Consider the following 15,432-nt stretch of genomic DNA (forward strand, 5'->3'; position numbering starts at 1 on the left):
CTCGATTCTAATTATATTCCCTTAATTTATAAATTATTTCAAATATTGGCTTGTTTCTTGCTAATTAAACATTATTTTAGATCTTTTTTGCTTCATTTAAATGTGTCATTCCTATGTCTTTGAATTAGCATCTAATAATTTCTACTAGAATTTCTCTGTTTTATATATATATTGATATACCTTTTGCCCATAGGTTCCCGGTTTAGCTCTTTTCAGATTAGGGATAATGCCGCGATATAGTTGTCTCCAAACTGGTACACATTTCTGGAAAATTTTAGTATACGTTGATACATGTTATACATTTCACATCCGACGGTCAACATTGTTTTGTGAATGAGGTCAAAAAATAATATTTGTTATCAACCGTCGGATGTAGAATGTATAACATGTATCAGATGTATAGCATGCATTAAATGTGTAGTAGCTTAACCCCACATTTCTTGATAAGTTTTCATGGTTTCAACAAATAATTGTGGTCTTGGAGCGAGCTTGGTACTACAAAACCCCGACCGTTTGTTCACTATCTTGTTCTATATACATCATAGATGCCCAAAACCCCGACCATTTCTATCTATTAATACTAGCCTTTATACACATGCATCGGGGACTTATTTTTTTCAGTTTTTCATAGAGGAAAAGTAGGATGTGGGAAGTTATGGGAAGTTACTGACAGTTTTCAGTTTTTTAATTTTAATATATTATTTTGTTGATTATTGTTAAATTTTATATATATTAATAGTTGTTTTTAATTAACCTATAGTCTAGAGTTATTAACATATTTTCAAAATTTTTTGGTTGACAAAATCTATTTGGATTATATTAATATAAATTATCCTATCATAAAGTGCAAGAGGTTTATTTCCTGTCAAACCAAGCTGGTTTATTCAAGTCAAAAATCTACCACAAAATCAAGTCAAGATTGTCGAGTTAATTTATGAATATGCGACTAGAAACTCACCTAGAACATATAGATAAGATTAATAACCAATATATATTGGATTTGTCAATAGTTTTGTTATACCGTTTTCTGCACATTATGTATGTACGTACGTATGGGGGACCAATTAACCATCGAACAAGAGCGACTTCTACTACATGCAAGTTGGAAAGCTTAGTTAGCTTGCTTGAAGTGTTTTAAGTAAGGTTGATGGATTTAGATTACTAACTATATATTGTGTCGGTAGCTGTTGTGCCTTTCTAGAACAGATCGAAGTCGATCCGATTTAAAACATAACCAGGGAGCTGGGTAAAACAATGGCAAATGCAAAGAGCAACCTTAAGGTTCTTGTAGTAGGTGGTTCTGGGTATATTGGGAGAAGGATTGTTGCGGCATGTCTAGCACAAGGCTACCCGACTTACGTCCTTCAAAGGCCGGCGACGGAGATTGGCCTTGATATTGAGAAACTACAAATGCTCTTATCTTTTAAGAAGCAAGGGGCTCATCTCGTAGAGGGGTCATTTTCTGATATCCAAAGCCTTGTTGATGCCGTCAAACAAGTCGATGTTGTTATTTGCACCATGTCGGGGGTGCATTTCCGGAGTCACAACCTCCTTTTGCAGCTCAAGCTTGTTGAAGCCATCAAACAAGCTGGAAATGTTAAGGTATGCCTGATTAACTTAGATTAATTTTCTCTTAACTAATTATTAGTATTACTGCTAGTACATATGACTCATGCATAGCAACCCTTTCCCTTATACACAAGGTTAAGGACGTCGAATATATAATACGTATTGTTAGGTCAGAGTTCAAAGGAATAGCTAGGAACGTTTTGGAATTTTTGTTATGCAGGTTCTTACTCTACCCGCGCCGTATATATATCATTGGTTATTTTTCTCTATGTAGCGCTTCTTGCCATCAGAGTTCGGTATGGACCCGGCACGTATGGGAGATGCAATTGAACCCGGAAGAGTAACATTTGATGAGAAAATGGTCGTGAGAAAAGCAATAGAAGGTGCTAAAATCCCCTTCACTTATGTGTGTGGCACTTGCTTCGCCGGTTACTTTGCTGGAAACCTCTCGCAGATGGGAACACTTTTGCCTCCTAAGGATAAAGTCCTTATATATGGAGATGGAAACACTAAAGGTAAAGTTCCATCTTAGTGTTTCTAATATATTGCTGATTTAACTACCGGAATTAACTATTTCAACTTCCTATTAACACGAATGATATTTGATAAATTGATGAGAATTCGATTTTATATTATATGACGGCATGTAACCGAAAATTCGTCTGAATATTAGTTGTTGTGCATGCATTCAGTATCCATCACAGACGAAGATGATATCGCGACCTATACAATCAAGACGATAGATGATTCATGAACTTTGAACAAAACATTGTACCTTCTTCCACCTGAAAACCTAATCACTCAAGGACAACTGGTGGAGATCTGGGAAAATCTCATCGGGAAGGAACTAGCGAAAAACTTCCTTTCTAAAGAAGACATTCTTGCCTCTATGAAAGGTAAGAGTACTGGCGTGATTGCAAGGTAGTTTGAAAGTTAATTGTGTGAATATCAACATGCATGGTGATATAAATGAGAAATTATTATATATATACCCGCACATATTCTACGTGGTGTACATATTTAATGTTATTGGTCCATTTTTTACTGTGATTGTTTTTTATTAATTATTATATGTAAATAAACTTTTACTATTTTCACCACGTGCATATTAATTATATTATGACGTAATATTATTGATTTGGTACACCACATGACAGTGTGACGTGGTGTGGCGGGTACACGGAATAATTACACTGTTATAAATTATTCTGAAGTCTTAGGGTTACAGAGCTTTGTTTGGCCTCACAAGCAAAAGTAGTAATTTCATTTTGGATATTGTTTTCCGACACGCATTTTTTACATATTCTCGAGTACGTAAATTCGACCAACACGGAAGACATGCTTGTAGCTAGCTATTTGGGCACTTCCTTGAAGATGAGCAGTTTGGAATTTACTAGTCTGTGAAGATATATGGGATTACCTGCTGACCTGACATGTAGTGGCGGATCCTTTAAGGGGCGCGAGGGGGTTATGGCCCTGCGGCAATTAAAAATTTGTCATTTAATTATGGTATAATTACACATAATTATAGCATATTTGATGATAAATATGATATAATTACATAGAATTATGATTTAATTGCTATAATTATGATATAGTTGTATGCACTAATGGTATATTTGACTTCTAAATATGGTATAATTGTGTAATTATTAGTATTTAAATCAAAATTTTATACTAAATTGGCCCCCTCTAAAAATTTTAGCCCATCCGGCATTTGGTTCCTGACATGTATACATTTTACTCCTTCTAATCTTTGAAGTAATACAGATCTGTATATTTGTTTTTTAGGTATGGAATATGCAGGCCAGGTCGGGGTGGGACATTTCTATCATATTTACTATGGAGGCTGTTTGACAAACTTCGACATAGGGGAGGAAGGAGAAGAAGCTTCAAAGCTTTATCCAGATGTGAAATACACACGCATGGATGAATACTTGAAGATTTATGCATGAGACTGAAATATACGTCTCTACGATTGATAAAAGCTATCTTATATTATGTATATGAAACATATATACATATAGGACTACCAATTAGGCACGGTAGTATGTAAAATTGTGATCGAAAAGTTTCCTCCCATAATTAACCAAAAATAAGGGGATTTCATAGTGAAAAGGCATTATATATATAGTTTTTCGATATGAGATACTTTGTCACGTAACCTGACCTTATATGGAGTTATTGAAAGTTCAATTATATTTATTATTTAAAAGACTCAGATATTTCAAGTCGGAAGTTCAGAAATTTAGTCACAGAGAATCGAAACGTAGTTGAGATCACAGCCACTCGTGAGATTACTTCCCCCAATTTCACGTTTGACTCCACCGAGTCGGAGCCCATCGTCATCTCTCTCGATTACAGGTCAATTTCTCTCTCTCTCCCCAATTTATTCATCATCATTTCCAATGTCATGCTGTGTGGAATTCTCAGCCATGATTCAAGAAAACCATAACTTTTCCTTCCTCACTCCTTCAATTTCCGCAATGGCCAACATGTGTTCGACGTATGTCCTCTGTGAACCCATACCGCCGTGATTTTCTGATACCCAATTCATGTTGGCATTTGCTGCAGGAATCCTTCTGATATAAAAAAAAATTTCGAAACTCTCTTCGAAGTTGAAGCCGGTCGGGAACATAAGGAGAGAGAGGGTGAAATGGGAGCCCAAAGGCTATCTGGAATGCAGAGACAAGTACTTGGTCTATACAGAGGCTTCTTGCGGGCCGCTCGTTCCAAATCTGCCCGAGATCGCCGCAAGATTGAGTCACTTGTGTCGAGTGAGTTCCGCAGCAATGCCAAGAATGTAGACCGCAAGAATTTCCTTTACATTGAGTACTTGCTTCGCCGCGGACAGAAGCAGCTTGATCAGCTCAAGAGCCCCGATACGATTGGATTATCGGCCCTGAATGTGAGTTATTCTGAAACAAAACATCCTACGCATTGAACTATAAGTTTGATATTCGATTCGTCTTTATGAAAGAGTCATGTAGGAAAAGAAATACTTGATCTGAGCCACTATTGAGAAGTTCTAAACTGTGCAATATTGATGACCATGGTCTTCTGAGGCAATGTGTATTGGTTACGTTTGTTATCATAATAATATCTTAGAGTAGCTTTATTCATACTCCGGTGCCTGTTTCTTTTTTCTTTTTTCTTTTTCAATTTCACATCGTGGTTAGAATGTAGACGAGAACAGTGGCCTTATAGTGATTTAATATGAGCTGGTACATAAAGCCTGATTACTAGACGCAATTTGATGGGAATGGTAAACAAAGACTCTACTTGCTCAGTTGTGTAGATAGTTGCATGTAAACAACAACTTTAAAAAGTTCAGAACTTAAGATAATGATCTCTGAATTATTGATTATGATTGTCATCCAGCTGGTAGGTATTGAAATAATTAAGATCGTCTATTTGCTTGGTCACATTAAGAAACCTTGACAACAATGCTAGCTATGCGAGCTGTCGTGTTTGTTATTGCAGTTTCCTCGTGTTTTTCACATGAAACTTCGAACGGTGAAAACTGTGTCAGAGACCATTTTCTCGGTCTTTAGTGTATGTGGATATGTCATTGATAATTTTGATAATTGATATGTTATATGTATATCAACACTTGAGCACAAACATCTGAACCCAATTTAGGGTTCTTAACATAGATGGGCTCTTATCAGGACCCATTTGCTTGCCCAATTTAGTGTTCTTAACATAAGGAACCCATCTATCAGGAGCCTGTTTTAGAGTCTCTTCTTTTACTTGGTAATTTTCCATTAAAAATGTTTCTACCAAAAAAATTTAGTCAATAGATAGAAACCATTTCCTGAATACTGCACAACAATTTCTAGGCATAAAAACTTGACTCTTCAATAAAAATATTCTCTTCAGAAGTAAAAGTTCAGTGCTTAGCAGTTATCGAGTTACAGAATAAGATTTCTAGTACTTCATAAGCAGAATCCTAAACTACACCTTCCATAAAATATTACGTTCGAGCCTCCTCACAGCAGAAGTACCCAAATTAGAACTCTCCACATCATTGACTAATGAATAGACGTCCCAGCCCCCACCTCTCCAGTAGGAATAATAAACTGCTGCAACATGAGCAACTTTCGAGTGATCTTCTCCACCGTCTGGCTGCAGTGCCATGATCAATTCATCTGGCATATCGAAAAACTCAAGCAGCTTTAAATTGGTTAAATGTTCAATTCCAAATGGGACCTTCTTCAGCAATTTACACCGCTGGATAATTAGCTTTTCCAGACAAGGCATTGCTCCCTCTTCTATGGTTACCAACTGCAGTTCATCCAATTTATCAATACCTAATAACTTTAGACTTGGAAACCCTCCTGCACTAAAATGCAAGCTTTCTCCTTCATAAACTTGTAGAAGTTCAAGATGTACCAGGTTTGGCAATCCCTGAAGATGTACCAGAGGATCCTCCGTCAGCCGACTCCATTTTAGAAACAGTCTGACCAGGTGTTGCAGAGAAGAAATCCAGCGTGGTAAGTTTTCTAAACGCCCTGCCAAGTATAGTCGCTGAAGAAATGGAGGAGCTTGAGAAATGTGGCTCAGATCAATTATCTTGTCTTTCTCTAATGAAGATACAGAGAGTGAGCGAAGATTGGTCATATTTTCGACAGATGAGCATAAGGTGACGCCATCTTCTTCTCTCAGCTTGTAAATGCCTAGCCTCCTTAGTTGGTTCATTCTCCCAAGCTCTGCCATTGAAGCACCACTATACTGATTTGCCTCTATAAAGCAGAGCTTTTGGAGCGATTGTAAGCCACATATCCCTGCAGGAACTTTGACTCCTTTTCTGGCATTAAAGCGTGCATATGACTCAACCTCATAACGGTAAACCAAGAGATGACGAAGTCGCTTGAGATTCAAAATCTCAGCAGGTAATTCAACAACATGTGAGTGCTTAAGATCTAAAGTCTCCAGGTTTTGTAGCTTCTTGATGGAGCTTGGAATTTCTCTCACCTTTGTATGCCTCAAGCTAAGATACCTGAGAAGAAGAAGCTTGACAACCTCACTTGGAAACATATCCAGACGTGCACCTTCTAAGTCTAATACAGTAAGCAACTGAAGACATCTAGGAAACCATTTTGGTATGGGAAAATCAGTAAGTGAATCTTCTACCCCAAAAACGAGCAAAGAACGAAGCCGAGATGGAGTTCTCTGTTGACGTACATTCTGCAGCGTGTTAACTATTGATAGTCTTCGAACTTTCTCAGGCCAAATTGCACCTTGCCCTTTTTCTAATGCTGCAAAGTTTTGCTCTCTAGATATCAAAATGATAATCTCCAGTAAAAGATCATGAATGCGATATGATTTTACTCTCCCATCAGTTGATGTTTCTGCTGCTTGAATCAAACTTCTGTTCAATAACTCTCTGAGGTAACTCTCTGCAACTTCTTCTGGTGTTCTTCCTTCTTCTCCAATAACAAATCCTTCAGCTAACCATAACCGAATCAATTTCATATGCTCAATTTTGTAGAGATCAGGAAAGATGCTCAGATATAAGAAACAAGATTTCAGATGGTATGGTAAATCTCTGTAACTTAGATACAGCAATTTCTTCATGTTTTCAAGTTGATCATTTCCCGCAATTTCAGCTCCAATACTTCCACAAACAGCGGTCCATTCATCCACAATTCTCTTGTCTTTAAGAGCTAGCACTGCGCTGATGGCCACAATTGCAAGGGGCAGTCCCCTGCATTTCATCAAGATGGATCGACAAATTTCCTCCAAATTTGGAGGGCAGGACTCTCCATGAAATGTCTTCTTACAGAAGAGAGTCCAAGAATCCTCTGGAGATAAGGGCTCTAAATGGTAGAGCATGTCATGGTTCCCAAAGCAAGAGGCAGAGGCTACATTGACATTGCGAGTAGTGAGCATTACTCGACTACCGCGATTGTTGTTCGGCATTATATGATTGATGACTTCCCAGTCCGGTATATGCCATATATCATCAAGAACAATCAGGTACCTACTGTTCTGCAGCAATTTTTTTATTCTCTCTCTTAGCTGATTGTCGTCATCCATAGTTTCAACTTCTCCGTCTTCTGGAACCGGTTTCGTGATGACTTTGAAGATTTTATTGATCATGTGTCTTAGGAGCTGATTTATCTTGAATGGTCGAGAAACAGTGATCCAAGCATGTACCTTGAAACGTTTCTGAACTTTTGGATCCTCGTACACTTGCTTCACCAAGGTAGTTTTCCCAAGTCCTCCCATCCCAACTACTGGAACCACCTGGCGTTCAGTGTCTTCCTTCATAAGCAACTCAATCAGTTTCTGCTTGTGCTCGCCAATTGCCACAAGATCAGCCTCTTCCAGTAAAAGGGCATCTCCTTGTCCGATTCTGTGGTGTAGAACTAGACGAGCAGAGCTGGAGCCAGCTTGGTCCACAAGATTGTATCTCTCATGGCCCTCGTAGAGGCTCTTGATTTTTGAGTTTATTCTTTGAATATCATCAGAAATTCGATGGTTAGCTTTCCATTTCTTGATGATGCAAGAAAGCTTATGAAAGGAACCTCGGAATCCATGGCCATGATCGTGTGAATGGAAAAGCCTGAATTTGTCAAGCGCATCTTCCATTTCATGAGCTACGTCTCTGACTTGCTTAACCCACACTTTGAGCTGAGGATCGCTGTCTTCCTTTGCATCAGCAACCCTTAAGAAGGCCTTGATGTGCTCCAGTTCATTAACCAGATCTTCGACCTGGTCTCGGATCCCTGACAATAGTTTCGCCTCTTCTTCAAGTAATGCTGTGAGCCTGTCAACCAAAAAGGTGACTACACTTTCTGCCATTTCTTTGCCTGATAGCACTTACAGGTTGTTTGTGCTTCTGATGATAGATGATATGTTTGTGGTAGGAGAAAAGCTTTCTGTGTGGTTTTTTAGTTGATATTTTCATGGGGTAGCCTTCTTAATTAATAGTTTGAAAGTTGAGACCATCCACATTAGGGTCAACTAGTGCTACATCTTACAAAGAAAAGTCCAGTTGCCCATTATACTAGAATTCTAAGTATCCAATAGTTTCTGCTAACCAAAGATATAGTCAAGGGTATAAATACTCTGCATATTCTCCAATTCTCATTACAGTGTACCTTCCTCATTCTTAATTTCTCCTTGTAAAGTACCAGGCAATTAATCTCGGAAGCCATCTAAGCATTCTCTGTCTTTGAGGAAAATTAAATTAGTAAATGAATAGTAGGCTTGACAGACCCAATCAGGAATCATCTGCTGAAAGAGGAACCAATCAAAATATCTAAGTTACTTGACTAAGAAAATAATCTACTGGTTGCTACATATTATAACGCAATCTGAAGAGAAGGACTGAATTTCCTTGCATCATCACCTTTGGCTAAGCTTTGGAATATACGAACCAGTTGGGTTCCCTTCAAATAATCGTAGGTGCTCAACACCCATTTTTTCTGACTTGGTCTCTCTTCCAGCCATTTACATAAGATGCAAAAACCGAATACCCAGTTTCCCTGAACAACACGCTTCAGTGATGGTAACACTTTAGCATATATAGGACAGTGACAAAAGTAAGTTACATTTGGAAGCATGGTTTTTCTGTTCTATACTAGTTATGTTGAATTGTTGATTGCAAGATTGGATCAATAATGTCTAGATGGTTAGTATCTTATGAAGTCAGTGATTTATCTTACACCTCATGGCAACCCTTCCCGCCCTTTACCTTACCAGACCCACCCAGTTTCATCCTCAAAATCACAAACTCAATCCCAGTTTCACCCAGTTAAATTCAAAAATAAAAATGAGAGAGAGAAAAAAAAAACTGTTTTGACAACTTCAACTCTAGAAAGGCTAATAGTTAGCAATGCAAAATTGCAAACTGTCAATTGTTTGGGACACAGAAAGAAGAAAAAGTCTAACAATTCAGATTGGTGGAATGAATATGATTATATGAATCCTCATAACTCGCTTAAGCATAATTGAAATTCTTTTTTTATTATCGGAACCTACACTGAACCTTCTAATGAACATGAGATATGGCAGAATTAGAGAAGAATAATAAGTCATGTTTCTGAACCAACGCGCTGCGCACTCTTTACCCTCGACCGGAGCACCATCAGATTCCCAGAATTTGTCACATTCAATTTTCGAGAATGAGAACTGAAGGAAATATAAGCAGGTATAGCAGACCAAATAAGCATCCTGACCTCTTTTGTGGCGTAGTAATAACTAGTAACTGTTCCACATGAAATCAAATATCAGAGAAAATACGTATTTTCCTACAAGAATACAAAGAACAATCTGCTTTGTGTTCACCTGCTTTTATCTCAAGTTATATCTGATACCAGAAAAATAGATTAATCAACAAAGATTAAAGTGGAAAATTGAAATCCCAGAACAAAAAAAAGGAATCAGAAAAGACTAAAATGCACTGGTTTCCCATAAAAGGCCCTCTCTTTTTTTCCTGCAGTAACAGTAACAGTTGGAAAATAGGTCAACAGTAAGGTTTGCTAATATATGTTGGTAACAATTAGGAAACCTTCTACAACAGCAATGCCATTTGAAAACACTGAAGACAAGAAGAAAACGTACAGTTTGCAACTAGGAAATCAAACACAGCAAATGGAAATTAGCTACTAGAAATCAGAAACTTTAGTTGAAAAGTAGTAACCATGTCCTGACTCCTGAATAGCTGAAAATTATTGGGAAGCAGATACAGGAGGAAAAATATGAACCAAAACAGATTATTCACTGGTAGAAGTTCAATTCTTAGAACTTGTTTCCAAAAGATTCATTACAGTTATTTGCTATTTGCAACCAGAACATAAAGCTAAACCTTCCATAGAATGTTAGGTTCGAGCCTCCTCATGGCAGAAGTACCTTGATGAGATCCCTCCCCGTCATTGACTAAGGAATAGACATCCCAACCCCCACCTCTCCAATAGGAATAATAAACTGCTGCAACATGAGCGATTTTCATGCGATCTTCTCCTCCATCTGGTTGTAGCGCCCTGATTAGTTCATCTGGCATATCAAAAAACTCAAGCAGCTTTAAATTGGATAAATGTTCAATGCCAGATGGGACCTTCTTCAACAATTCACACCGCTGGATAATTAGCTTTTCTAGACAAGGCATTGCTCCTTCATCTATGGTTACTGATTGAAGTTCATCCAACTTATCAATGCCTAATAGCTTCAGTCTTGGAAACCCTCCTGCCCCAAAATGCAAGCTTTGTCCATCAAAAACTTGTAGCAGTTCAAGATGTACCAGATTTGGCAAACCCTGAAGATGTACCAGAGGATCTTCCTTCAGCTGACTCCATTTTAGAAACAGTCTGACCAGGTTTTGAAGTGCAGGAATCCAGTGTGGTAAGTTTGCTAAACGACCTGTCAAGTACAGTCGCCGAAGAAACTTCGGAGCACTTGACATGTAGCTCAAGTCAATTAACCCGTTTATCTCCGCTGAAGATACAGAAAATGAACGAAGATTTGGCATCTTTTGGATGGATGAGCATAAGGTTTCCGCATCTTCATGTCTCAACTTCAAAATGCCTAACCTCCTCAGTTGATTCATACTCCCTAGCTCTGCCATCAAATCACCACTGTATTGATTTGCCTCGATAAAACAAAGCTTTTGGAGAGATTGCAAGCAACATATTCCTGCAGGAAGCTTAACTCCATATTTAGCGTTAAATCTTGCATACGACTCAACTTCATAACGATACACTAGGAGGTGGCGAAGTTGCTTCAGATACAAAATCTCATCAGGCAATTCAAGAACATGGGAGTGTTTAAGGTCGAGAGTCTGTAGGTATCTTAGCTCCTTGATGGAGCTTGGAATTTGTTTCACCTTGCTATTCCTCAGGCTAAGGTACTTGAGAAAAACCAGCTTCACAACCTCTTTTGGAAACACCTGTAGATGTGCACCTTCCAAGTCTAGTACTGTGAGCAGCTGAAGACCTTTCGGAAACAATTTTGTTATCGAAAAATCATTCAGTGAATCTTCAACCCCAAAGATGAGCAAAGAGCGAAGCTTAGATGGAATCCTCTTCTCTTGTACATTCTTCAATGTATTAACTATTGATAGTCGTCGAACTTTGTCGGACCACATTGTGCCTTGTTCTCTCTCTATTGCTGCAAAATTTTGCTCTCTAGACTTGGAAATGATAATCTCCCGTAACAGATCATGGATGCGATAGGATTTAACTCGCCCATCAGTTGCTGTTTCTGTTGCTTGAATCAAACTTCTGTCCCATAGCTCTTTGATGTAACTCTGTGCAACTTCTTCTGGTGTCTTTCCTTCAGTTTCAATAATAAATCCTTCAGCTAACCACAATCGAATTAATCTCATATGATCAATTTTGTAGATATCTGGAAAGATGCTCAGATACAAGAAACATGACTTCAGATGGTATGGTAAATCACTGAAACTGAGATACAGCACTTTTGTCATATTGTCAAGCTGGTCATTTTCCTGAAGTTCAGCTCCAATGCTTCCAGAAACAGCAGTCCATTCATCTACATTTGTCTGGTCTTTTAAAGCTAGAACAGATCCCACTGCTACAATTGCAAGGGGAAGTCCCCCACATTTCTTTAGGATGGATGGACAAATTTCTTTCAGATTTGATGGGCATGGGTTTCCACGAAATGTCTTCCTGCAGAAAAGAATCCATGAATCATTCGACGATAAGGGCTTTAAATGGTAGATCATGTCAGCAGGGTTCTCCAAGCAAGAAGCAGAGGCTATTTTCACATTGCGAGTAGTAAGCATTATTCGACTGCCACGATTGTTGTTTGGCATTGCATGATTGATGGCATTCCAGTCTGCTATGTTCCATAGGTCGTCCAGAACAATCAGGTACCGACTATGCTGCAGCAATTTTCTGATTCTCTCTTTCAGCTTGTTGTCATCCATTCTTTCAATTTCTTCATCTTGAGGAACTGGTTTTCTGATAACTTCAAATATTTCATGGATCATGTGTTTTAGAAGCTTATTCATCTGGAATGATCGAGAGACAGTGATCCAAGCTTGTATCTTAAAATGCTTCTTAACTTTGGCATCCTCGTACAATTGTTTTACCAATGTAGTTTTTCCCAGCCCTCCCATACCAACTACGGGAACCACCAGGCGTGTTGCTTCTTCCTTCATCAGCAACTTCAAAAGTTCCCTTTTCCGCTCGCCGATTGCCACCAGATCGGCCTCTTCTAGTAAAGTGGCATCCCCTTGACTGAACTGATGATGAACTTGACGTGCAGAGCTGGAGCCGGCTTGATCAACAAATTTGTTACTCTCGAGAGTCTTGATTCTATACTTCAGGCCTTCAATATCAGCGGCAACTCTTCGGCGAGCTTTCCATTTCTTGGTGGTGTCATAAAGCTTACGAAGAGAAGCACGGAATCCATTCTCATGATCATGTGAATGGGAATGCCTAAATTTATCAAGTGCATCTTCCATCTCATGAGCCACATCTCTGACTTGATTAACCCACACTTTTTGCTGAGGATCGTTGTCTTCCTTCGCATCAGCAGCCTTTAAAAACGCCTGGATGCGCTCTAATTCATCAACCATTTCCTGGACCTGTGCTTTGATCCCTGACAATAGGCTCACCTCCTCTTCAAGTAATGTATTAAGCTTGAAAACTAAAAACATGACTGCACTTTCGGCCATCTTTTCGGTTGATAGATCTATGAGATTGTTGTATTTCTGATTTTCTGAGGATAAATTGTTAGAGCTTGATATCAAAGGTTCGTGTAGCCATATTGAGTTGATAATTGATATGTTGAACCAATTAGCATCAGGGTCAACTGGTGCTAAGAATGGTTACCTAACAGTGGCCTTACAAACCAAGACCAGTCTCAAAATCAATTTATTCATCTCCAACAACTCAATCAATATAGGGAGAGCTAGTTTTATAATTATAAAACTTAGTTCTATTTCAAGTCATATATCTAAGCATTTTCTAATACCAATACTCAAATAGTGATCTATGTCCCACAGCAATTATTTTGAACATAACACTCAAACAATAATATATATATATATATATAATCTAGTATATTGAATAAAACACTCATTATAAGACTGTTTGAGATGAGATTTACAAGACTCATGAATAGTGCAGTAAGGGGGTTCTAAAATGAAAATAGCACCCTTAAATAAGACTTATTGTTGGAGTTGCCCTAATATTGTATTCATAAGAGTGCTAAGAATTGCTGGCTCTACATGTTTTCCAATGGTTTAATACTACCTCGCAGAAATGGTCAAGATGCTCATTTAGCGTACCGATTTCTCATTACCTTGATTATTCTATGTTTTCTTCCTCAGTAAGCTAGCTGGCAATTTTGATTCAAAAGTCAGTAGATATATAAATATGTTTTAACTATGAAGATTATTCTCTTTATGTTTCTTATTCTAACTTATAGCTGATAATTGGTTTGTGCCTAATTAACAAACCAATCTGGACGAAAAGAGACTACCGCAAATTTCCTCGCACCATTAGCTAAGCTATGGAATATACAGAAATACTTGGTTCCAGTCCTATCGACCTCAATTGTGTGTCTGTATCAGTCTCTTCTCCTCAACTTGTATTAGATACCATAGATGCACTTGTCCTCAATTTTTCATCTTGCTTCAACATAATCAATTTATCATAATGATCTGTATTAAAATTTGTAAGTTATACACCCTTGTTGCTAAACCCTAAACACCCTTGTTGTAAGTTATTAGTAAAGTTATCGCACTTTCTAATTCTTTCTATTCATGAAACTTGACCTAATTGGCAAAAAGCTTAGCTTATAACGAATACTCTGATACTGCAGATAGCAAAAGAAGTTGCAAGTTAATTAGTTCTAGACGTGCTTGCTCACCTCTCCAACTTCCCAAATATTTTCCAATCTGAAGAACAGAAACTTCGTCTAATGAACCCTTCATTGCTTTCAGCTACAAAAGCTCGATATAAGTGATAGTCTGATACTTCTGTTCAGCCTAACCTTTCAGACTTGTCACTGGAGTGGAGGTACAGACGTACAGTTAAACTCAAGATTACTGGTAAATTCATGATTGGTATGGCAAAATTTTACCTGGCATTACTTTCTTGCTCCCAAAATGCTTGATGGAGTCGTCCACATAAATTTTTGATCCGAACTTGAGCTTGAAATAATGAGATTCAAACCCATTTTAATCCCATGATCTTAAAATTATCAAGACCAAAGGGTCTGATGAATGATCACTAGTTTGCGAGATACTCAAGGATATTTCATATAGATATAGCAAGTACAAGCCTACGAGGTGTGGATGCTGCATTTGGTCATTAAGCTAATAATTATATTTTGGTGGAATAAGTGGGTTAACCATTACTTTAGTCACAACTCACAAGTGTGTCTACATGCATAAACATGAACTCCATTTACCAAACCCCTTGTTTGGGTTCAGTGGAAGTGTGGAACTCCATTTATTAGTGTACGTTCAAACTTCCATGAGTTCCATCCCTTTCAAATTTTAACAAAGCCTTCAGAATACAAGAAGCCACCTTACAATACAAAAACAAAGGCAGTCAAAGCGTCAAATAGATGGTTGGGCTTCCGATAATTAAAAAGCCTATCAGGGGCAGATCCTTTCACAAGGCTAGGGAAGCATCCTCAGGCCAATTAGAAAAAAAAATTGGTATTAATTTTTTTAAATTAGAGCTAGCATCTCATACTCTCTCACACACTCAATCCTCTCACCAACACCTACACATACACCCACCCACACTCAATCTCCTCCCGCACCAACCTCTCTAATCTCACACGGATGACCCATTTTTTTTCTTTTCTTCGTCTTTTTCTCTTTCTGTGTCTTCTTCTACCTTTTTTCCCATAAGATTAAATCTATAACCCTAA

General features: G+C 38.1%; 4 protein-coding genes across 4 annotated transcripts; 2 read left to right on the plus strand and 2 right to left on the minus strand.

Moving 5' to 3' along the window:
* Nucleotides 1–1,200: 1,200 nt before the first annotated feature.
* Nucleotides 1,201–3,601, plus strand: LOC126794693 (isoflavone reductase homolog). The gene is made up of 4 exons (XM_050521460.1): nucleotides 1,201–1,602; nucleotides 1,844–2,084; nucleotides 2,262–2,465; nucleotides 3,361–3,601. The coding sequence occupies exons 1-3, from the start codon at nucleotides 1,255–1,257 to the stop codon at nucleotides 2,321–2,323; spliced, it is 651 nt and encodes a 216-aa protein (XP_050377417.1). The 5' UTR covers nucleotides 1,201–1,254; the 3' UTR covers nucleotides 2,324–2,465; nucleotides 3,361–3,601.
* A 219-nt stretch (nucleotides 3,602–3,820) lies between these two features.
* Nucleotides 3,821–4,712, plus strand: LOC126794696 (succinate dehydrogenase assembly factor 1, mitochondrial). The gene is made up of 2 exons (XM_050521462.1): nucleotides 3,821–3,933; nucleotides 4,144–4,712. The coding sequence occupies exon 2, from the start codon at nucleotides 4,226–4,228 to the stop codon at nucleotides 4,511–4,513; it is 288 nt and encodes a 95-aa protein (XP_050377419.1). The 5' UTR covers nucleotides 3,821–3,933; nucleotides 4,144–4,225; the 3' UTR covers nucleotides 4,514–4,712.
* Nucleotides 4,713–5,441: 729 nt separating this feature from the next.
* LOC126794682 (disease resistance protein RPM1-like) lies at nucleotides 5,442–8,449 on the minus strand. The gene has a single exon (XM_050521449.1). It carries the CDS (start codon nucleotides 8,377–8,379, stop codon nucleotides 5,527–5,529), a length of 2,853 nt encoding a protein of 950 aa, XP_050377406.1. The 5' UTR covers nucleotides 8,380–8,449; the 3' UTR covers nucleotides 5,442–5,526.
* Nucleotides 8,450–9,787: 1,338 nt separating this feature from the next.
* On the minus strand, nucleotides 9,788–13,288 carry LOC126794684 (disease resistance protein RPM1-like). Its single transcript, XM_050521450.1, has one exon. The coding sequence runs from the start codon at nucleotides 13,217–13,219 to the stop codon at nucleotides 10,382–10,384; it is 2,838 nt and encodes a 945-aa protein (XP_050377407.1). The 5' UTR covers nucleotides 13,220–13,288; the 3' UTR covers nucleotides 9,788–10,381.
* Between the last annotated feature and the right edge of the window lie 2,144 nt (nucleotides 13,289–15,432).

This window comes from Argentina anserina, chromosome 5, assembly GCF_933775445.1.
Source record: "Argentina anserina chromosome 5, drPotAnse1.1, whole genome shotgun sequence".
Lineage (NCBI taxonomy): Eukaryota > Viridiplantae > Streptophyta > Magnoliopsida > Rosales > Rosaceae > Argentina > Argentina anserina.

Coding starts and splice junctions, on each gene's coding strand:
- LOC126794682 (XM_050521449.1), bottom strand. CDS start 8,379: ATGGCAGAAAGTGTAGTCACCTTTTTGGTTGACAGGCTCACAGCATTA.
- LOC126794696 (XM_050521462.1), top strand. CDS start 4,226: ATGGGAGCCCAAAGGCTATCTGGAATGCAGAGACAAGTACTTGGTCTA.
- LOC126794693 (XM_050521460.1), top strand. CDS start 1,255: ATGGCAAATGCAAAGAGCAACCTTAAGGTTCTTGTAGTAGGTGGTTCT. Junction 1,603..1,843: donor AACAAGCTGGAAATGTTAAG/GTATGCCTGATT, acceptor TTCTCTATGTAG/CGCTTCTTGCCATCAGAGTT. Junction 2,085..2,261: donor TGGAGATGGAAACACTAAAG/GTAAAGTTCCAT, acceptor GCATGCATTCAG/TATCCATCACAGACGAAGAT.
- LOC126794684 (XM_050521450.1), bottom strand. CDS start 13,219: ATGGCCGAAAGTGCAGTCATGTTTTTAGTTTTCAAGCTTAATACATTA.